At 43.7% G+C, this 24330-nt stretch overlaps 1 protein-coding gene and 1 long non-coding RNA gene across 2 annotated transcripts; one reads left to right on the top strand and one right to left on the bottom strand.

Annotated features, from left to right (window-relative positions):
* Positions 1-2091: 2091 nt before the first annotated feature.
* LOC127566336 (uncharacterized) lies at positions 2092-2567 on the bottom strand. Its single transcript, XR_007955634.1, has 3 exons — positions 2417-2567; positions 2260-2346; positions 2092-2189 (listed from the first exon to the last, which is right to left on the bottom strand). It is a non-coding gene; the product is annotated as an uncharacterized LOC127566336 (long non-coding RNA).
* Positions 2568-21728: 19161 nt separating this feature from the next.
* Positions 21729-24003, top strand: LOC127566332 (uncharacterized). The gene is made up of 3 exons (XM_052008356.1): positions 21729-21759; positions 21837-22608; positions 22752-24003. Exons 1-3 carry the CDS (start codon positions 21729-21731, stop codon positions 24001-24003), a joined length of 2055 nt encoding a protein of 684 aa, XP_051864316.1.
* Positions 24004-24330: the final 327 nt, after the last annotated feature.

The raw sequence follows: 24330 nt of genomic DNA, 5'->3' as shown, positions 1-24330 counted from the left end.
ATGCATGGTTCCAAAATTAAACAATTAAGCGGACATACTTAATTTATTAACATATGACCAAAGTGACTTGAATTCTAACATTACAAACGAAATGACAAGAAAAATAAAGAAATAAATAAATTAACGGACTAACATAGTAAGTGTTTATGAGGCGGAAATTAATTAGATAAGGCAAAAAGAAAAAGTAAAAATAAAGACTAAAAATAATTAACCTATAAATATAAAATATGATCTAGCATAAATATAATATAAATAATTATTTTTGGGTTTGAAAATTACTAATACTTTAAGAATTTTGTAATTAAAATGACTTCATTGAGTATGATGTAAAGCACAATGAATATAGGCAAACATGATCTATCTTTTAAACAGAAAAGCTCTGCGCAATCAATTGTATGAGGATCAGCTGATAACTGTCACTCAATTCAGGCATGTATATGGCCAGCAGGGTTGCCAATGCAAATTTATACATTTCCCCAAAAATCGGGATAAAATTCCCAAAATTTGGGGACAAAAATCCGCTGATTCCCCACAAATTCCCCACATAGGTTTTTTTAAATGAAACAATAAAAAGCTGAGTATAACTCATATTAGTATTCTTAATTAATTAAAATAAAAACTCAAACAGTTAACATTCATATTCTTTTCCATATTTTTGTGGATAGCATTTTGTTTGACGCGTTGAACTTGACGCTGCCGCCTAGTTTTTTAATTCCTTCTCTTGCAGCCATAAATGATACAACAGTATCTTTATTCAGTCGATTACGGTTTTCAGTTTTCAAATTCTTAAGAACACTAAATTTTGCGCTCGACCGATGCATTTGAAAAAGGCAGTATCAGCAACAACGAAATAACAATTTTTATATTTGGAAACAGGTATTCTCCCGCAGCGTTTTTCAGACGAAACACTTTACCCCCGTAACATTCAGCATCAATGTTATTTTGAACTTCAAGCCCATGCTGACAAAAATCCAGCATTGCGTGAGCTCGCCATTCATCGTCTAATTTTTGTGCTGTCACAAATTTATAAAGGACAGGAAATCAAAAAATGTAAAAATCCCCGCATTTTCCCCACATAATGCCAATCGCCAATAAATCCCCAATCAACTTAAAATTCCCCGCACTTTGGGGAATTCCCCACAAATTGGCAACGCTGATGGCCAGCCTTACGAGGTCATTGACCGCTGGGACTGCAGTAGCAGCTGTAGCAACGCTATGGTGAGATGCACCAAAAGCTCTAACTCATATGTATATATTATCATTTAGTAAGAGTGAAACAGACTTATATACAGTCGGCGACTCCCACGCAGAAAGATCTTTCCTTGTGTTAGTGACTGTCTGTGGTGAAGCTGTGGATAAAGAGTAACAATAAAGCTTTTGCGCATGCGTAAAAGCTGGCTGCTATGATCTGCTAGTGCAATTCCACACAAACATACATATGTACATACAAATGTATGTCGATATGAGTGTAACTACTTTGCAGGCAATACAGAAACAACAATTTTAAAAAGATATTTTGCCTATATATGGTGCCTTATATGCATTCTTAAATGATTGCAGTTGTTATTTTATACAACAATACCGGGGTACTTGTATTATGAGTGCCCAAGAAAAGTTGTTGTTTCAACTTTCTCGCCACATCATACTATACTTACAACACTGATTGACTCTCACTTATAAATGCATATTGTGACAAAACAACGTAAACTAACAATAATCAACAAACAAAAAAAAAACATAAGCTGCTATCCAGCTGTTCGCCTTCCTCTTGGGTGTCGCATATGTATACTCGGCCTCGATGCCACCACAAGTGCGTAGCAACCAGTAAATGAAGAACGCACGGCTGGCAGACGCAGGTGTTTTCGGCAATAGAATCACAGCCTGCAATTCTCCTGATGCTCAATGAGCGTCTGCAGCTAACAACAGCTCATCTGTTTGTGTTGTCCGGACAGCTGCTCTGGCCAGCACAGCTGCGACGGGGAGCTTTGGGTGGATGGCCGTTAATCTCTCATTTATGTGTGGTGTAGTTCCAATTGAAATGAATTTCAAATTCGACCACTGGGTTATTATACAATACGGCATTTTATTTAGATTAATACTGCGTTTTAATCTGGGTTGTTACAATTTACACACTGGGTCATTTCAATTTACCCACTGAGTTTTGTATAAATTATGACTGGGTGCCGAATCTAAAAATAAATAGTCAAAACTAAACTTAGAACAACAAAAAAACTAAATTTACGTATAACAAATATTTACCCTAATCTGGAAAACGGCACTTGATATGGGAGGACGTGGAAGTGGACAACCATCTATTGCGTAGGTTAAGTGGATGGCATAGGTGCACTTTATGTGAAAAAACACAATTAACGTATTAGTATATCAATTATACATTGCAGTACCATTGTATACTCACAAATACGATATATGCAACGGACTTCGCCAACCACTTCACTGAGATATATTTTTGGTTTTAGTCACATGCACTTTTACATTTTTTTTTCCTCAGGTTCGGCACATAATCTGCCCACCATTTTCTTGCCAACAAAACCAACAACAAAAAACTTTTTTCGAAATTTTGATAAATAATCCTACTCAAAAAGGTAATCGTTGTCTATTTTGGTGTGGACTTAACACGATCAGCTGATCTAGTTATTCACGCTTGTAAGTATCGTGGTCCACCAATAGATGGCGCTATTTTTGGAGCTTGCAGACTCATTGCTAAATAAAGCTCCGCTTCTCAGAACATAACATGACAAGACATTTAGTATCATTTTCTCAGACTACAAATAATTTTATACAACTAAGCAAATTAAATAATACAAATTAAATATGACAATACACAAGTAAATAAATAATATAATAAATAATAGATAGAAATATATAATATATGAAGAAGAAGAAAAAATATTGCATACTTTTAGGCTTAGTTAAATTCAGCTACGACAAGCGGCCTATTACACCGGCGGCGCCATAAAAAATCACAAGAGTTTTGCAATTATTAATTTCCGCTTTATTCGCGAACAAAGTAATGGACCTAATTGTTGTTGCGACAGTACGAAACGAAAACGGAGAGAGTGATGACACGCTGATGAGTTCTTGATTTCAACTGCATTTATGTTTCTATGTTAAGTTACATTAAGCCTAACTTAACTAGAGTGGCGATGCGAGGCGAATTCGCTCAGAGAGCAAAACGAAAGCTTTATTGCGCTCTCGCTTCGCCCTAATTCTAATAACTTCATTTGATACTTCATGTTCTTAAACTAATATTCATCAAATGCGCCAACAACCACAATCCTCAGTCGATATCAGCAGCGCTGTATCGATTGAAGAATCGCCACCAGCTCCTGCATTAACTGTCAGCAACACGTTAGTTGCGGTGCCACGGCTTAAGCAGATTTTTGTCTCAAGGCTTGCCCCTGAAACGACATCTGATGATGTTCGGGTTTATATTAAGTCCAAATCTCAAGCCAGTATTAAGGTGGACAAATTTAATTTCTCGTACGAACGGGAGATTTCATCTTTTAAAATAAGTGTTCCCGCTGAACAATTTAGCATGATGTGCAGTAAAGAGTTTTGGCCGGAACACCTATTAGTCAAAATTTGTTGCTAAAAAGAAAAACCGGTCTCCGATTTCTCTTCCTAATAGTTGCAAGAATTCTACTTCAAAGCCTTCTTCAATGCCTGCCAGTTGAAAAAACTTACATCCCCTTTACTTCTTGGCTATCAGAATGTAAGAGGCATTTGCAGTAAACTTACTGACCTGTATTTAAATAGTATATCTTTCCCTTTCAGAGAATGGGGGGAAGCATACAGGTCAAAGTGTCTGATTGCATTCAACTTGGTGAATGCCAGCATGATTCCTGTCACTGCTTTCTTCAAGCCGACGCACTACCTCCACGTGGTTCTCCCTGGATTGTCGCTCGACAGCCGTTGAGTGGCAAACTAAAACGCGCGACGAGAGTCCTAACTCTACAAACTAGGTTTTGGCGTAGGACTTGAAATCCACCCATGCAAAACACAATTTCAGTGAAGGAAGCAAGAGAAGCCTCGGAAAGGAACCGATCTAACGTTGACGACCATAGCAAACGTAAAAAGGACAATGATTTGAGAGTATGCACCTGGAACGTACGAACTTTGTACAGACCTGGTGCTGCTTAACAACTAGCAGATACCCTCAACAAATGTAGGGCTGACATCACTGCTATCCAGGAGATGCGATGGATAGGACAAGGCTGCATAAAGAGGAAGAACTGTGACATTTACTACAGCTGCCATCCAGAACGGCATGAATTTGGTTGTGGTTTCGTTGTAGGTGCCAGGCTGCGGCGCCGAGTCTCTCACTTTCGGCCAATAAACGAGATAATTGCAACGATCCGAATTACTGCCAAATTCTTTAACATCAGCCTGATATGCGCACATGCCCCAACGGAGGAAAAGGACGATGCCACCAAGGACGCTTTCTATGCGGAGCTCGACCGAGCTTATGGCCGCTGTCCTTCCCATGACATTAAAATTCTCCTCGGGGATTTTAATGCCAAGGTAGGACGAGAAGACATCTTTGGTGCCACCGTCGGGCGATTTAGTCTACATGAGACCACCTCGAGCAATGGTCTCAGATTAATAGGCTTTGCAGCTGCGCATAATATGGTAGTTCGTAGTACCGGATTCCGTCATTTGGACATCCATAAGGCATCTTGGCTCTCTCCCGATCGACTGACCAGAAATCAGATCGATCATGTTGTGATCGATGCAAGGCACGCATCTAACATACTCGACGTACGATCCTGTCGGGGTCCCAACATCGACTCCGACCATTATCTTGTTGCAGCTAAGATTCGCACACGGCTATGTGTGGCGAAGATTGCACGTCGAAGTGCGTTAAGAAGGCTGGACATCGAAAAGCTGCAATCACAACAGGCGAAGAATGCATTCTCCACTCACGTCTCGGGGCTATTAAGCCGAGCACCTTCAATACCTCAAGACATAAGCGATATGTGGGCGCTCATATCCCACTCCCTGCGAGCTTCGGCAGAAGAGGTGCTTGGATTCCAGCGTCCTCTAACAAGGAATCCATGGTACGATCAGGAGTGTCGTGACGCAACAGCTGCAAAGGACGCCGCCTACAGAAGAACACTGCAGGCTGGGGCGACACGAGCTATTGTGGACGTCTACAGGTTGAGAAGAAGATACGAAAAACGCCTTTTCAGACGCAAGAAGAAAGAGCAGGAAAGGCGAGAGTGTGAGAGCATAGAGAGCAGCAGATGCAGAAATGAAGCACGTAACTTCTACCAGAGGGTCAAGCGTCTGACCCAAGGATTTAAGTCTGGTGCAGTGGCGTGCAGGGACGATGATGGAAACCTTGTCACAGAAGCTGAGGTCGTGCTGAGGTTATGGAGGGATCACTTTTCGAGTCTGTTATCTGGCTCAAGCACAGACTCTGAAGATTATGATCCACGAACCCCAATCTATGGCACTGATATTGAAGTGCCAATCCCAAGTCATATCGAAGTCAAGGATGCAATCCAACGGCTTAAGATCAACAAGTCTGCAGGTGCTGACGGCCTGCCGGCAGAACTGTTTAAGGCAGCTGGTGATATGTTGGTAGGGAGCATGCATAAACTAATCAGTAAGATATGGCTCACGGAGAGCATGCCCGAAGATTGGAATCTCAGCATGATCTGTCCCATCCTGAAGAAGGGTGATGCCACGGTGCGCACCAACTACCGCGGAATTAGTCTTCTTCCAGTTGCGTACAAGGTCCTAACGAGCGTATTGTGTGAAAGACTGAAACCCCATGCTGAAGCACTGATTGGACCTTATCAGTGTGGGTTCAGGCCTGGCAAGTCCACTGTTGACCAGATTTTCACCTTGCGCCAAATCCTAGAGAAGTCCTACGAAAACCAGATCGACACGTACCATCTCTTCGTCGACTACAAAGCTGCATTTGATAGCCCCCGGCGAGATCGCCTATATGCCGCCATGTCTGAGCTTGGTATACCAGCAAAGCTGACTAGACTTTGCAGAATGACATTGAGCAACACCATCAGCTCTGTCAAGGTAGGATGTGGCCAATTCGAAACCTTTACTACCAAGTGTGGCCTCAGACAAGGTGACTCGCTGTCTTGTATACTCTTCAATATTTTAATGGAGAGTATTATAAGAAAGGCCGGTGTACATCGGACGGGCACGATATTAACCAACAGATGTGTCCAGCTCCTTGGTTACGCTGATGATATTGATATCATTGGCCGCACCAAGCGTGATGTCACAGGAGCCTTCGGGCTATTGAAAAGGAATCAGCAAAAGTAGGACTAGCAGTTAATATGGAGAAAAACAAAGTTTATGGTGTGCTCTAGCAGAGAATCGCGGCGTCTTGATTCTCAGCTGACTGCAGAAAACTATAGCTTTGGGTCCGTCAAGGAGTTTATTTACCTAGGCACTGCTATAACAAGCACAAAAGATGTCAGTCTGGAGATTAAGCGGAGAATAACACTTGCCAACAGGTGTTACTTTGGGCTCAGTAGGCAGTTTAATAGTAGAGCTCTCTCTCGACGCACAAAAACCACACTCTACAAGACGCTCATTCTTCCAGTACTCTTATATGGTGCGGAGTGCTGGACTGTGACGCAGTCAGATGCAGCTGCTCTTGGAGTGTTCGAGAGGAAAATTCTTCGCAAAATCTTTGGTCCAATCTGCGTGGACGATGTTTATCGCATCCAATACAACCACGAGCTGTATGAGCTATACGGCGATGTTGACGTGGCCAGTCGAGTGAAATCTCAAAGACTTCGCTGGATGGGCCACGTTGCCCGTATGGATGAAGATGCTCCGGCTCGTAAGGTGTTTGATGCGATGATTGTTGGGACACGAAGGAGAGGACGACCCCGAACGCGTTCAGGTGATGGAAACCCTGTCCACACTTGGTGTTACCAACTGGCGAAGGCGCGCTCAGGACAGAGCCGCGTGGAGGCACATCGCGCTTCAGGCTGAGACCCGATAAAAGGGTTGTAATGGCCTCATAATAATAATAATAATCTTTCCCTTTCAATGTCATTGCCTTTACTGAAACATTATTAAAGAATGACATTCTTGATACGGAAATCTTCTAGTATATTTTCCTTATACAGACATGAAAGCAAGGTTCGCCGAGGTGGTTGGTTTTTAATTGCAGTAGATGCTCAATTTGCTTCAGAATTGATTGATCACACTTCTGATATTGAGCTAGTGGCTGTAAAATCCTTTGGTAGTTTTAACATTTTTATTTCTTGTTCGTATATCCCCCCTGCTTCAGATGATGCTTTGTATTTAGCTCATATTTCTATAATTAATAACATTTCTAACATGCTTTCTGATGGTGATCACTTTATAGCCCTTGGTGATATTAATATTGCTGGTATAATTTCACCATACCAACATGGGTTCGTGAAATCTAGGTCCACTTCTACTAACTTATTGGAGTTATCTTCTAATGTAATTATAGGATTTGAGAATAAAATGCCAACAGATGTCATTTACACCGATTTTAGAAAAGCTTTAGACTCAGTAAATCATTACCTCTTACTGTATAAACTTAATCTTTTAGGGTTTCCTCATAGCCTATGGAAAGACTCCATATTCATTGTTCGCTCCTGCACAGAGTACATTCGGGCCGTCAATTCACGGATATTCACGGCTTCTGCGATGCCATGTTCTTCATTGCTCGGCAATGAAGAGTCGTCCAGCTTACAATCCACATTATCCTTGTTGAAAAAAGTTGAAAAAAGACAGAACAATGGAAGCAAAGAAAACTTGTCACGTTGACGTTCGACAATTAAAGGAGATGACAATTAGAGATGGTCAAAGTTAATGTTACGTCATCTGCTGGAGATGAACTAAGGAATAACATTAGTTTCTATTCATATAAAATAACTGAATACCCAACTTCAGTGCTGTAAAGTGCAAATTATCTTCGACTTTTTAGAGTGCTCCTCTCCACGGAAATAAGTAATTTTCGTAATAATTTAAGGTAAGGCCAAATAATTTTAAATAATTTTAAAATTACGCTTGTTCGATTTAATTTTCGTAATAATTTAAGGTAAGGCCAAATAATTTTAAATAATTTTAAAATTACGCTTGTACGATTTTTTTGATTTGCGGGGGCGGAAGTGGGCCTGGCAAAAATTTGAAACAAACTTGATCTGCGTGCAAACATAACAAATGCTGTCGAAAAAAAAGTAAGTCGAGACTTTACAAAAAATTCAAGGAAACTGGCTCTTCTCTTCATTTTCTCCGCTATTCTGTTGCTCAAGCTGCTTTTCGCACTCATAACAATGAGTGTTATAATAATTATTTGAATAGGTGCAGAATAAGATTTCAGCGTGATCCGCGTCATCGCCATCATTTATGTCTTTGGAGAATATGACAGTATCTAATGGTCCTGGTATTGCCAATTTATTTGCGGACTTTTTCCAAACGACATAATCTGATCCAAGTTTTCAAAATTTCTCTTCTTATCCTTATCAGTTAAATTCATCTAATTGTATTTTTGGTCCTTTAATTACTGAAAGCTCTATTTTAACGAAACTATTGGCTACAAAACCTGTTTTTTCGGAAGGTCCGGATGGAGTACCTAGTTATGTGCTAAGGTATTGTGCTAGTAGTATCTTTAAACTGCTATTTAAATTGTTTGAATTGTCCGTAAACTCATGATCTTTTTCAAAAATCTGGAAAAAGTCATACATTATACCTATCCTAAAAAAAGGGAACAAATCTAAAGTTCAAAATTATCGCGGTATATGTAAATTGTCTGCGATTCCGAAAGCATTTGAAACAAGTAAGAAAGCTACAGTCGAGTGTACTCGACTGTGAGATACCCGCTACCCATTTCGAATAAAAGAAATATATTTTGCGGTATTTTTCTCAAAATATACTGATTATACTGCAAAAATACTAAAATTATACCGAATGGTATATTTGGTTTATCGGTATAGTACCGCATTCAAAATATACCATAGACGGCGCAATGTACCAGATTGTCGGCCAAAGCAACTCAGACCCCTAGTAAGTAGGCGTTTTTGCCCATACAAAAGTATTTCTTTAATAACTTCGACAATTTTTATCTGTCTGCTGTAAACACCCATGGCCCGGTGTTCTGGAATTTATAAAACGCTGGTCGAAGTAATTCAACGATCCCTTCATTACCAAAACTTTGTACGTCTCACTGGTTCGTCAGTACGGATCTCTTGTCTGGAATAGGGTTTATCAAGATAGAATTGAGTCGGTGCAGAAACAATTCTTTTTATTTGCTCTTTGTAGTTTAAATTGGAATCCTTATATTACCACCTTATCGCAGTAGATTTTTATTACTAAACCTTCCTTCTCTTTCTGATCGTAGAACTATGCAAGGTGCTGTTTTCATACAGAGACTAATTAATGGTGAAATAGACTCCTTGGAGCTGTTAAGTCAAATTAGTTTTGCAGTTCCGATCAGGATCACTAGGAATTTTCTTCGTCTTCCCATTTCGCGTAGAACTACTAACTTTGCTTGCCATAATCCCTTCCGTATTCTATGTGTGAATTATAATAATCTTAATAACGTAGTTTGCTCTAGTAAATCTATTCCTCTGCTCAAAACCTTATTATTAGCTTATTTGTCGAGTATTTAATTGTTTTTCATCTTCTTATTCAAATATCCTAACATATTTTAAGTTAACTTAATTAGCTGTGCTTGGTATCGCTGGGCCACTTGATGGTACTGCCGTTAATACGTCAACGTCCAAATATTAATAAATATTAATATTAATTATAATATAGAAGTATATTGATTGTTGGGAACGTTGGTCACACTGATGTGCTTGCTCTCTCATTTCGTTTATAATCTCAGAAGAGTGTGCATGTGGTTTGGTGTTGAGAAAAACAACTGAATAAATAATAACTAAATAATCAAGAGAATAAAAAACTCGTGTGTTTCTATAATAATTGGGAGTATATTTCAATATGTTATGGGCCCAGTTAATTCCTAATGATAATATATAAAACAAAAAAAATCATTGCAAATTATTGTGAAATTCTTTTTTCCTGCGTCGTAGAAACATGCATCATTGCAAATTCTTGTGAAATTTTATTTGGCGTGTCGTTTTTTTATTGCGCTTTGTTGTGAAATTCATTTTACACATCTGCACTATTGCAATCCTTGTACATTGGGATGAAATGCCTTTATTTTGGCCAAAACCTAAAAAGTTCGTGTTAATTTATCAATAATGTTACTATTATTTCAAGCTACGAAAAGGTCGTAGACATCAAAAATATTTAATTGGTATTTTATTGTGCAGTCCTCGTTTTCCACCAGCCGTTGAAAGTCAGCTGTTCTTGCCACGTGGTGCGTGCAAGCTAGTCAAGTTTCTTAATTTTGCCGTTCTCGTATTTTTTAAACAGTTTGACCAATTAAAATACCTTAAATTGTAAAATGTTTCGCATGGTATGTAGAAAATATTTGTATAAGTGTTTAATTATATGTGCTTATGTGTTGTCATGTTTTTTATGAAATACGTAAGTATGAGTTATTATGTGTATATTCAGATAGCATTTAAATAATTTGCGGGGGGTTAAATATTTCAATAGATGCAAGCAAGGTTGCTATTCGTCGAGGTGACTTACTAGAAGTTTGGCTGGATAAAAATCGCAATGTCAACGATACTTTTGACTGGGTTTGCGTCGACGTAATTCCAAATGATTCCGGAAAACGATTTGAAGGTGATTAAAAACAGAATAAAAAAAAATAATTAAAAAAAAAAATAAAATAAAAAAATTCGAAATTCACAAATAATATAAGCAACCAATTCTCCAAGTTTCAACCTTCTAGCTTTACAATTATAGTTATGGCCAAAATAAAGGCATTTCATCCCAATGTGCCTTGTCTGATTGTATAAATGCAAAAGTCGAAATATAATATCAATCCGTTTACCGGTGAGTAATATTCGATTTGGAAATTTCGAGTTCGTTCGTTGCTTACAGAGTTAGAAGTGCTTAAAGTTATTGATGATGAAAAACCGAATAAAGAGGATGTTGATTGGATCAAGGCTAATCAATGCGCTAAGAATATTCTCATTGCACACTTGAGCAACTCATTTTTAGGTTTCGTGTCTAGTGACGCCACAGCACGTGAAGTTTTCAAGAACTTAGACGCCGTATACGAACGGAAAATTTTGACGTCGCAACTATCAGCGCGCAAACGACTGCTTTCCCTTAAACATTCGGGAGAGCGTCAATTTAATGTGTGTGTGTAGGCACTCGTCCTACTACAATTTTTTCATTATTTTTGATGAACTCATCAGTGAGTTGTCAGCTGCAGGCGCTAAAGTTGATGAAATGGACAAAGTTTCACACCTACTGCTCACATTGCGTTCGTCATATAATGGCGTTATTGCAGCAATCGAAACTCTTTCAGAGGAAAATTTGACATTAGGCTTTGTTAAAAATAGATTGTTAGACCATGAGATAAAAATTAGAAATGATCAAAAGGACACCAGAAAAAGGGTAATTAAAGTGTTAGTTCAAAATAATTATCATAATAATCAAAACCATTCATCTAAAAGCAAAGTAACACAATCAATAAATAAATTTAAACATAAGCAAATTGGCAATATTAAATGTCACTGTGGTAAGGTGGGACATATTAAAAGAGATTGCTATCATTTTAATAGAATATCAAAGTTGAATAAAAATAATGCAAATAAAGTTAACGAAAGTCCAAACGAAAGTAGAAAAGCTCAAACCATCTCATCACACGGTATAGCATTCATGGTAACCAACCATGAGACGGATAAATATATTTTTATCCTTGATTCGGACGCGATTGATCACCTAATAAATAATGTCTCGCTGTATGCTGATTATGTGGAACTGGAGCCGCCACTGAAGATCGCTGTGACCAAACAAGGTCAATTCATTTACGTTACCAAGCTTGGTGTTGTGCGATTGCATAATAATTGTGAAATAACACTGAAGGATGTGTTGTATTGTAAGGAGGCTTCAGGTAACCTTATATCCGTGAAACGTCTGCAAGAGGCAGGTTTGACAACACAATTTGACCTTGATGGTGTCACCATATCAAAAAATGGATTGACAATCATAAAGGATTCAGGTATGTTGAACAATGTACCAATAATAAAATGTCAAGCATACATTGCATGTAAAACAAATAACTATAGACTATGCCATAAAAGGTTTGGGCTAATTACCAATGCTAAATTACTAGAAATAAAGAGAAATAACTTATTTAATGACACAAGCCTAATTAATAGTTTAAAGTTGTCTGATGAAATATGTGAACCTTGTCTAAGTGGAAAGCAAGCTAGGCTCCCATTGAATCATTTTAAGGATAAAAGCCATATTACAAGACCATTATTTATATTTATATACATTCTGATGTGTGCGGACCTATTACACCTGTTTTTTTAGATGGGAAATAATTATTTTGTTATCTTTGTAGATGAATTCACACATTACTGTGTCACTTACCTAATACAACACAAGTCAGATGTATTCAATATGTTTCAAGATTTTGTAGCAAAAAGTGAGGCACTTTTTAATCTCAAGGTTGTCAATTTGTATATCAATAACGGTAGAGAATACTTGTCAAATGAAATGCGTAATTATTGTGTCAAGAAAGGGATCACCTATCACCTGACCGTGCCACACACACTCCAATTAAATGGTGTATCTGAACGAATGATACGAACCAATACCGAGAAAGCCAGTGCCATGGTTAAAGGTGCACAATTACAAAAAAGCTTTTGGGGTGAAGCAGTGTTCACTGCCACATACCTAAATAAAAAAATTCCTAGTAGAGCAAATTTGATGATAATGATGGAGAGTTGTGGGAGAGAGAGAAGTTGAGCGCACTGGATCTTGAGTGCTTCCTTACGCGTGAGCGCATTGCTGGTGAGCGAAAAAGCTTTGAGTGCTTTTCGGTCGGCGGAACGGATAGTGTGCCACTCACCTACAATGCGCTCGCATAAACATTCTCCCCCCCTTGCAATATTGGGATTGCAAAGAATATCAGATTTGGGAGGATACCCGGCAGGACAATATCAGGATAGATAAAGTGGGTGTGTCTTGGAGTGCAACGACGCCGTGCAGACTCCTTCAGCGCCCATGCGAGTGATGGAGAGGCCCAAGGCCCCTGGCAACGATTCGCTGATGCGGCTTACTGGACAACACGGATCTAAAATCACTCGCGCTTCGAAAGCCGCCGTCTCCGTGTCTAGCCTGACCGCCGCGGTGGGGAGTATACTCACTCCCTTGCACTGGAAAGTGCCGTCAGTGGTATGGCGGGGCTAGGCACGGGCCTGGTGCGTGGGTGAGTGGGCCTGTGGATGCCGGCCTGGAAAACGTTGACATGGGACGTCCTTGGTGGTTTTCCTCTGGAGGGTGCCGGGTGGTCGCGTCGGCTCCTGGGCTGGCACGAGGTTGTGCCGGGTGGCACGGAAACCCCGCGCGGAGTGACCGGGGCCATCGGTGCAGACGAAGAATTCGTCTCCGTCCGGGATTGTTGAGCTGAAAGAGGTTTCGAGTGGGGTCCTGTCACAGGACCAATGGCGAAGTTTCGTGCGACGGAAAGTCGAGCCGAAGGTGTCGAAAAAGTTTTCGAATTGGGGCCTAACAAAGGCTTGCGTTTAGAGGATCGTTCGACGGACAGTCGTACCGAAGAAGGATCAGAGTGGGGTCCCGTCACAGGACCATTCGAAGCCGAAATGGATGTAGAGGAGGGTCCTATCACAGGACCATTCTTAAGGATTCGTTCGACGGACAGTCGAGCCGAAAAAACTGAAATAGATTTGGAGGGGGGTCCTGTCACAGGACCGATCGTAGGAGTTCGATCGACGGATAGTCGAGTCGAAAAGGACGAGATGAATTTAGAAGTGGATCCCGACACTGGGCCGGTCAGGATCCAACCGAAAATGGTCTCTTGACCAATGAGGGTTCCACAAACGTTCGGACGAGAGCCGCCGAGAAGAACGGATGGGAGGATATCCGCGCCTAAAAGCACGTCTATCTGCGAACTCTCATAGAACTTGGGGTCGGCCAGCGGGATGCTTGGCAGATTGTCGAGGATGGTTTGTGGGACAGCGCATGAGGGCAGTTTTCCTGCTAATTGAGGAAGGACGAAAGCCGACGCCTCAATTTGCAGATCTGGTCGCAACGGGGAGCCAATTAGGAATTGGCAATGCTTTCGGGGCTGGGCTGCTACAACTTGAGTCAGCCCAGAGACGTGGGCTTGAACGGATGTGTATGGCATCCTCAAGCGCTTAAACAATCGTTCAGAAATGAAGGTGGCTTCTGAAGCAGAATCGATCAGAGCCCGAGCTGTGTGCCGAACGCCGTGATGGCAAATGTGTACAACAGCTGTACTCAGCAGAACACCTTGTTTGTTAACTGCCAGGAAAGATTGCACATTAGCTGACTGGGAAGGAGTGGACTGTATATTAGGAGTGGGATTAGAGACTGTCGGCGTCGGGTTGACTCGATGCAAGAGTGTATGATGACGACCCTTGCACGTAAAACAGCTGTGCGCACTTGTGCACTCGGCCTGGACATGGCCTCGTGCGAAACAATTTAAGCACAGCTTCTTTTGCTTGATATGGTTGACCCTTTCATTGACACCCATCTGGAGAAAGCGAGGGCACAATCGAATCGGATGGTTCTCCCGGGAACAGAAATTGCAGGTCTGGGTCTTAATGGTCACAAAAGAGTTGACCTGCTGGAGACGGGGGCCTTCTTGGGTGAGGCTCTTGGAACCGTCGGAGCGTTCGTGCTGGATGACACCTCCGCTATCGCTTCTAGGGTGCGATGGCGCTCTAGAAGAAAAGCGTTCATGTCAACCCACGTTGGAATCTCGCTCTTGCTTTGGATTGACTGTTCCCAAAGAGAAAGGGTCAACTTGGGGAGCCTCGAAGAACACAAGAAAACCAGGATGCAATCCCAATTCTCTACGTTGATTTTCGAGTGCTCTAAGGCTGTCAGACACCCTTGAATGGTGCTCTGCAACTCCTGAATAGAGGAACCCGACTCTTGCCCAATGGCGGGCAAATTGAACAAAATTCTCAGCTGACTGTTTACGAGCAACCGTTTGTTCTCGAAACGCTCAGTCAAGCTGGACCACGCCGACTGGAACCCTTCATTTGTCAAAGGAGATTTTGACACAATGGCATGGGCTTCACCGCTGGTCTTGGAGTTGAGATAGAAAAGTTTCTCAACTTCCGACAGTCTCGGGTTCTGGATGTAGAGAGCCGTGAATAAATCTCGGAAAGTGGGCCAGCGAGTGTAATCGCCTCCGAAAACTTCGGTGTCGCACGGAGGTAATCGACACCCTGTGGGCATGTATTGCACGGCTTGTGGTTGTACGGGTGTACGGGGGGTGAGCGCCTGGGATGCGTTGGCTATTTGCTCACCTAACTGAGCTGCACACTGCTCGTAGACAGCATAGCAGTACTCGTATTTGGCCTGAACAGTAGGGAGCTCTTCTGTGGTCATCTCCTCAGACATGACGCAAGAGCAAGCCTCATACTCATTCTCGACCTTTTCCCATAAGGAACGTATCTGGTCCCTTCGGACATGGCACGTATAAAGGGATGGGCTATCAGCCGAAGGATTGTTGACTCTCGTCGCAAAGTGACTGATACGATCAGTCGCGGCGATGAATTTCGTCAACGCTGTGTCTACTTTGTTTTGTGCCATCGGGGCGGAAAGAAATGTAGCAACTAGTAGACAATAAAAATACCGAAAAATACTGAAAAAATACCAAAGGCAGTGCTGTGGTATTTTACACCAAAATGGGTACGGAAATAGCGGACACAGACGAAGAACGCAAAAGGACGGGGGCGGGGGAAATTTCCCGCAACAACAATGGATGTTGTTTGGATTGCTGTTGGATTGAAAAAACAAGTAAAAAATAAATTATATTATGTGTGTCTGATAACGTGTGTGTATGTGTGTGTGTATGTCTGTGTATGTTTGAACACTGGCTGGAGTAAGCCCATACACAGACAATTGAGCTGAGAGTTGCTCTTATAGTACACACACAGAATATATCACTTGGAAAAAATGAAAAGGGTAGGGTATGTCGAGTGCGACTACCGCTGCCCTGCCAATCTATTACTTCACTCGCAGAAGTACTTGCAGTATGTACGTATGTATGTATGTATGTATGTTTGTATTCGGAGAGAGAGAGCAAGCGCTGCTGCAAGCCGGTGCGCTTGCGAACAAGAGCGAGTGCACAAAAGTATGTGTGTATGTGACGAGAGAGCGAGAGCAAGCGCGGCTGAAAGGCGGTGCGCTTGCGGACAAGAGAGAGTGCACAAAGTATGTGTGTATGTATGTATGTCGGCGATTATCGCGACATACAAAACATAAAACGGACAAGAATTAAAAGCAATACGAAATGCTTGTACACACAGCTTGGATTTTAGTTATTATGTATGTTTATATATGTATGGAATATACAATATATAATATTTGCACTCTAGTAGCTCTCTTAATAATTTACACTTTTCACTAATATGCACTTGCACTTACAAAAAATAAACACACATGCATACATACGTACGCGATTGGCGGAACAAAATATAATAATATTTTATTATCAATATAGTAAATATCTTGGAGTAAAGATATTTAAGACAGCAATTGGAAAATATGGAAACAGGTCGTCCGGAAAATATGAGTGAATTCCCAAATCTTATATTTGGTCACCATACGAAAAAGAATGTAGAACGTAATGGCCGGACGACCGTAGGGAAGGAAAGAGTAAAGAAAGGAGAAATGATTTAAAACTTATCTGCGATATGCTTGCTGGAGAAGCAAAACGATGATGAGCAGATCCGGCTCGAAGGACCAAATGTTGTGGTGGGCAGATAGGTTCCAGATTTCCCTTTCCCGAAATTGAATAAAAACACTCGCGTTTTATATTTACTATTATATATATTTGAACTTTCGGGTTATTGGACAATGAAACGCACAGAAAGGGTTATTGGGGGGTGACCGCTTGTCAACAAAAGTAGATCAGTACTGGAGAGGCAAAATGACGACGGCATTTTGCAGATCTAGCGCCGAGCCCTTGCAAAGCTCGGCTCTGCGGTGGAGAGTTGTGGGAGAGAGAGAAGTTGAGCGCACTGGATCTTGAGTGCTTCCTTACGCGTGAGCGCATTGCTGGTGAGCGAAAAAGCTTTGAGTGCTTTTCGGTCGGCGGAACGGATAGTGTGCCACTCACCTACAATGCGCTCGCATAAACAATTAGTATCAAATCACGTCTCTTGTAAATCGGTACAATTACCCCCCACTCCTGTGCGAAACAATAACCCGAAAAGTTTCAATAAACCAACCAAATATATATAGTGATAAAAACGCGAGTGTTTTTATTTTCGGGAAGCAAGACATTCTGGACATTTTTCAGCGCCCCCACGAACATTGGTCCTTCGAGCCGATTATCTATTTTTCATCGTTCCAGTTTACATCCGCAGATAAGTGCCACTAGTTTTTGCTTCTTTCCTATTCCTTCTACCACGGTCGTCCGCCCCTCCAATTCCGCCATATTGCGCAAAAGTTTTTCCCATAGCTTTTGCCAATTGCCTTCTTTGTTCTTCGGACGACCTTTTCCATGGTTTTTTGCCTAATTACATTTATAATAAATAATTACATATGTTTTTTCCGCCAATCGCGTACGTATGTATGCATGTGTGTTTTTCCTTTTTTTTTGCAAGTGCAAGTGCAGTGACAAGTGTAAATTATCCAGAGAGAAACATTTTTTAAAGTGCGAAGATTATATATTGTATACTCCATACATATATAATCATACGAATTAATTAACTTAAATCCAAGTTGTGTACCAGAATTTCGTTTTGCTTAATTCTTATCCGTTATTTCTTGTACGTTTGTATGTCGCGGTAATTGCCGACATACATACATACACACATATTTCGGTGCACTCTCTTTTGTCCGCAAGCGCACCAGCTTGCAGCCGCGCTTGCTCTCGCGCTCTCTCGACACACACACACGCACTCTTGTGCATTCGCTGTTGTCCGCACTTGCTCTCGCTCTCTTTTGTGTTACATACAAACATACATGCACTTCGCTTGCTTAGACGTTGGGAGCGCAGTGCAAGCATACATATGTACATACATACTGATGTGCATGCTTAACCGCGTGTATTAGTACTTCTGCGAGTGAAGTAACAGATTGGCAGGGCAGCGGTAGTCGCACTCGACATACCCTACCCTTTTTTGAATTTTTTTTTTCCAAGTGATATATTTAGTGTGTGTATTTGTCGGTGTATAGGCTTACTCCAGCCAGTGTCCCACACACATAGGCATACACGCACACAAATACACACCTACATATAAATACACTTTTCCTTCCACCACATCTCCATATTTAAATATATAAATATTTTGTTTTTTTTTCCGTGACAATTTAATTATTATTTTTCCATCCAGCGCATTTTTAACCACATTTGTGTTTTTTCTAGCGTATTGTATTTTTGTGGTATTTTTTCCGTGCCTTTTTTATTCTTGTTTTCGACAATCATTTGCTTGATTGTCGCGGGAATTTTCCCCCGCCCCCTTTGCGTTCGTTGCCTGTAACCGCAGTCCGTACCCATTTTGGGTACAAAATACCTCAGCACTACCTGTGGTATTTTTTCTAGTATTTTCTTTGGTATTTTTTTTTACTAGTTGCTACGTGCCTTCCGTTTCGTTTCCACCTTCTGGGCCGTTTCCGGATAAAAAACCAAGTTCCATTTGGTATTTTTTTTTGGTATATTTTCTGTGATTTCTGGTTTTCTAACCAGCTGCTTCCTATCTTCCGTGCGTAGCATGTCAACGGGCAACCCGATAAGACTAAAGCTAGACTGTCCGTGCCTTCTACTAGCGCTGCTAGAGTTTCGAGTAACCCCCCTTTTCCTAGATCCAAGAGGGAATCGGCTCTTCGTGCATCCAGCACATCGCCAGTTCACACCAAAAGGGAGGTCCCCGCACGGTCAGCTAGTGTTTCGCCCACTTCCGGTACCAAGCCTCTGATCCTCGTCACGAAACCTCCGTCTGTTCCTAAGACCAAGGTTGCTTCCGTCCCAATTCCTCGGCCAATTGTTACTTGTTCTCAATTCAAAATGGCACACAATGTAGTAGATTCGGCATTGAATAAGTTCATCGCCGCGACTGACCGTATAAGCCACTTTGCGTCGCGACTTAACAATGCTTCTACTGACAGCGCGTCCCTGTACACGTGCCAGGTCCGGAGGGACCAGGTGCGTGCCTTGTGGGACAAGGTCGAGAAGGAGTACGAGGCTTGCTCCTGCCTCATATCGGATGAAATGACGTTAGACGAGTTGCCTACCATTCAGGCAAAATATGATTACTGCTATATTCTCTATGAGCAGTGGTCCGCTCAGCTAAGTGAGCAAATAGCTGATGCCTCCCAGGCACTCACTCCCCGTACACCCGTACAACCCCAAGCCGTGCCGTTCGTGTCCACAGGGTGTCGCCTACCTCCGTGCGACACCGAAGTTTTCGGAGGCGATTACACTCGCTGGCCCACCTTCCGAGACTTATTCACGGCTATTTACATCCGAAATCCTAGACTGTCGGAAGTTGAGAAACTTTTCCATCTCAACTCCAAGACCAGCGGTCAAGCCCATGCCATTGTGTCAAAGTCTCCTTTGACCAATGAAGGGTTTCAGTCGGCATGGTCCAGCTTGACTGAGCGTTTCGAGAACAAACGGTTGCTCGTGAACAGTCAGCTGCGTATCCTTTTCAATTTGCCCGCCCATTGGGCAAGAGTCGGGTGCAGCCATTCAAGGTTTGCAGAGCACCATCCAAGGGTGCTTGACGGCCTTAGAGCACTCAAAGATCAACACGGAGAATTGGGATTGCATCCTGGTTTTCCTGTGTTCTTCGAGGCTCCCCAAATTGACCCTTTCTCTTTGGGAACAGTCCATACAAATAAGAGCGACATTCCAACGTGGGTTGACATGAACGCTTTCCTTCTAGAGCGGTATCGCACCCTAGAAGCGATAGCGGAAGTGTCAGCCAGCACGAGCGCTCCGACGGTTCCACGGGCCTCACGCAAGGAGGCCCCCGTCGCCAAGCAGGTAAACTCCTTTGAGAGTCGGGTAGCTTCAAAAACCCAGTCCTGCAAGTTGTGTTCCCGGGAGAATCACCCGATTCGTTTGTGCCCTCGTTTCCTCCAGATGGGTATCAATGATAGGGTCAATTATATAAAGCAACAGAAGCTGTATCTAAATTGTTTCGCACGAGGCCATATCCTGGCCGAGTGCACAAGTGCGCACAGCTGCTTTACTTGCAAGGGTCGTCATCATACACTCTTGCATCGAGTGAGCCCGGCGCCGACAGTCACAATCCCCATTCCATCTCCAATACAGTCCACTTCCACCCAGTCAGCTAACGTCCAATCTTTCGTGGCAGTTAACACACAAGGTGTTCTGCTCAGCACAGCTGTCATTCACGTATGCCATCTCGGCGTCCGTTATACAGCTCGGGCTCTGATCGACTCCGGATCAAAAGCCACCTTCCTCTCAGAGAAGTTGTTCAAGCGCTTGAGGATGCCGTATACATCCGTGCAAGCCCGCGTTCTGGGCTGACGCAAGCTGTGGCAGCCCAGCCCCGAAAGTTTTGCCAATTCTTAATTGGCTCCCCGGTCAGACCCGATTTGCAGATCGAGGCGTCGGCGTACGTCCTACCCCAGTTAGCGGGGAATCTGCCCTCATGTTCCGTCCCACAAACACTCCTCGAAAATCTGCCCAGCATCCAGCTGGCAGACCCCAAATTCATGAGAGTTCGCAGATTGATGTGCTACTAGGCGCTGACATCCTCCCGTCCATTCTGCTCGGCGGCTCTCACCCTAACATTTGTGGGACCCTCCTCGGTCAAGAGACCATTTTCGGTTGGATCCTGACTGGCCCTGTGTCGGGATCCATTTCAAAATCCATTTCGTCCTTTTCGGCTCGACTGTCCGTCGAGCGAACTCCGCCATTGGAGGAACTCCTCTCCAAATTTTGGGAGGTGGAGGACCTGCCGGCTAGCCCAGCAAAAGAATCTGACCTTTTTTGTGAGGCTAACTTCAACGCCACGACCGTGCGAACCTCAACGGGTCGCTACATGGTCACGCTCCCATTCCGCGATCCTGGTCACGTTGACCTGGGTCACTCGAGGGCTACCGCTCTCGCTCAGTTCCTGAGAAACGAGAGCCGTTTCAAGAGGAACGACTCTATGAAGGAACAATATGACTCCGTTATTGGAGAGTATCTGGATTTGGGTCACATTACTCAAGTCCCCCCATCCAGTTCCGGCAACTACTATTTGCCGCATCACGCTGTTCTCAAGCCCGACAGCACCACCACAAAGCTTCGCGTTGTGTTCAACGCCTCCAGCCCGACTTCAAACGGGAAGAGTCTGAACGACATCCTCCACACTGGGCCAATCCTTCAATCCGACCTGACCATTCAAATCCTGAAATGGAGGTTTTTCAAGTTCGTCTTCAACGCTGACATCACCAAGATGTATCGGCAAATCCTTGTGGATCCCAAACACACCCGGTTTCAAAGGTTGCTCTTCCGTACTCCAGACGAGAAGTTATGCGACTTTGAACTCAACATCATCAACTCATCATCGCCAATTACGTTGATGATGTCCTAGCAGGAGCTCACACTAAGCAGGCTGCGGTGTCTGCTATAGATGAGCTTCGAACAGCGCTCGAGAGTGCTGGGTTCCCTTTGCGTAAGTGGACCTCGAACTCGAAAGATGTGCTGAGAAGAATCCCTAAGGATCACTTGCTCTGTGCAGACTTCCTCGAGATCGACGAAGCTAGTGTCGCAAAGACGCTAGGCATTCGTTGGCGGGCCACGTCCGACGAGTTCTTTTTCGTCACCGCCGAGATGGTGTCCAAACCATCTTTCAGCAAGAGAGAAGTGCTGTCACAGATCGCCAAGTTGTTCGATCCTGCAGGTTGGCTTGCTCCCGTGGTCATTTGGGCCAAGATTTTTATGCAAGAAATCTGGAAGCAAGAAATCGGCTGGGACGACTCCTTACCGGCGGATCTCACAGAGCAGTGGACCAGTTTTCTGCGAAACTATTCGTCCTTGCAGGACATCCGCATCCCTAGATGGACCAACTACACTCCCGGCGCAAAAATCCAATTCCACGGTTTTTGCGACGCCTCTCAAAGCGCGTATGGAGCCGCTCTTTACGCACGTGTGGAAACAGCTGGACAAGTGTCTGTGAGCCTTCTAGTAGCGAAGACTAGAGTTGCACCTATCAAGACGGTCTCTCTACCTCGTCTTGAGCTGTGCGGAGCTCTCCTGTTGGCAGAATTATCCGCCGCCCTCCTACCACATTTTCCCACCCCCGACGCTGAGACGTACCTGTGGACAGATTCCACTATAGTTCTGGCATGGTTGGACAAGCAGCCATGCAAGTGGACCACTTTCGTGGCGAACCGAGTGGCCAAGATTCACTCGGTGAATGGCACTTGGCAACATGTTCGTTCCGAACGCAATCCAGCCGATCTGGCAAGCCGCGGTGTCTCGCCGCAAGAGCTATTGGCCGGTCGCCTTTGGTGGCAGGGGCCTGAATGCTGACGCACTCACCAGCGCAGTGGCCTTCACCAGTCATTGGGCTCGATACTGAATTGGAGTGTCGAGCGGTGAAGGTCCATGCAGCGCAAGTCCTATGTGAGGACTTCCTCGACCGTTTCTCCAGGTTCGATCGAGCGCTCCGAGTGTTTGCGTATGTGCGAAGGTTTGCCCAGCGTTGCCGCCAACCCAAGGTCTCGTTTCCAGAGACGCTCAGCTCTCAAGAGCTTGCAGAAGCTCAAGAGAGGCTGATTGTACAGGCTCAGAATCGGGTATACGCGAAAGAGTGTGCTTCCCTCCGGTCCCATAATCGTCTAATCGGGTCAAGCGATATCCTAAGCTTGAATCCGTTCCTTGACAAGCAAGGTGTCCTGCGTTCCTGTGGACGCGTAAGAGCATCCACCTCCTTATCCTACGACGAACGGCATCCAATAATTCTCCCGTTCGGCTGCGTGTTTTCACGCCTCCTGGTTTCCTTCACGCATCAAGTCTCCCTCCATGGAGGCAACCAATTGGTGATGCGGCTGGTCCGAACCAAGTTCTGGATTCCCAAGCTGAGGAACTTGGTGAAGACAGTAATTAGTGCATGCAAGACCTGCGTGATTCATCGCCGCAAGCTCCAGTCGCAGCTGATGGGTGATCTCCCAACCGCCCGGTCGACTTTTTCGCGACCTTTCACTAACTCCGTAGTAGACTTCGCCGGTCCCTTCGACGTCAAGAGCTACGTCGGACGGGGCTGCAAGATTACGAAGGGTTACGTATGTGTCTTCGTGTGCTTCAGCACGAAGGCAATCCATCTTGAGGCGACCACGGATCTGACAGCGGAAAAGTTCTTGGAAGCTTTCTCCCGATTCGTGGCACGGCGCGGGTGCCCTCTTCACATGTACTCTGACAACGGGAAAACGTTCGTCGGAGCCTCCTCCATTCTCTCCAAAGAATTTGTGGAGAGCACCCGCAACCTGATTGTCACCACTCACAGCCATCAAGGTCTTGCATGGCATTTCAACCCACCTGGTGCCCCTCACATGGGTGGTCTCTGGGAAGCAGGCGTCAAGAGTTTCAAGACGCATTTCTACAAGACGGTTTCCTCCGTAAAACATACATTCGAGGAACTTTCCACCCTCCTTTCCAAAATTGAAGCGTGCCTCAATTCGCGGCCTTTGTCTCCTATGTCAGAGGATGTGAGCGACTTGGCGGCACTTACTCCCGGTCATTTCCTGATCGGGGGTCCGCTACTCTCCATGGCGGAGCCAGAGTCCACGATCTCCAGATCGGTGACATGGTGGTCATCAGAGAGGAGAATATACCACCACAAGAATGGCGCCTCGGGCGTGTGTTGCCCGCTTGCCCAGGTGCTGATGAAAGGGTCCGTGTGGTAAACATCCAGACGTGTCGTGGTGTTTTCCGCCGACCAGTTGCAAAGCTGGTCCTCCTTCCTACGGGACGCGCGCTCTGAGTCACCTATTCTTTTCTCTACTGCCATCCACTATCCTGTGGTTTTCTCTTCCGGCTTAGGCAATTCATCCCGCGCCATGTTCTTCATTTAATCTATTGTTTTTGTACTTTTTCTCTTCCTTTTGTTTTTTCGCCTTTTGGTTTCATCCCATTACAGTTTACCATGGCGTCCTCCAGAAGATCATCCTGCACCCTGTCCGACGGAGTGAGCTTGCGAGGGCTCTTCTCGCCAGCGCGCTCCCTTTCGCCTC

The sequence above is a fragment of the Drosophila albomicans genome, unplaced genomic scaffold (assembly GCF_009650485.2).
Source record: "Drosophila albomicans strain 15112-1751.03 unplaced genomic scaffold, ASM965048v2 ctg28_pilon, whole genome shotgun sequence".
NCBI lineage: Eukaryota > Metazoa > Arthropoda > Insecta > Diptera > Drosophilidae > Drosophila > Drosophila albomicans.
This window is presented reverse-complemented; position numbering and strand designations above follow the sequence as displayed.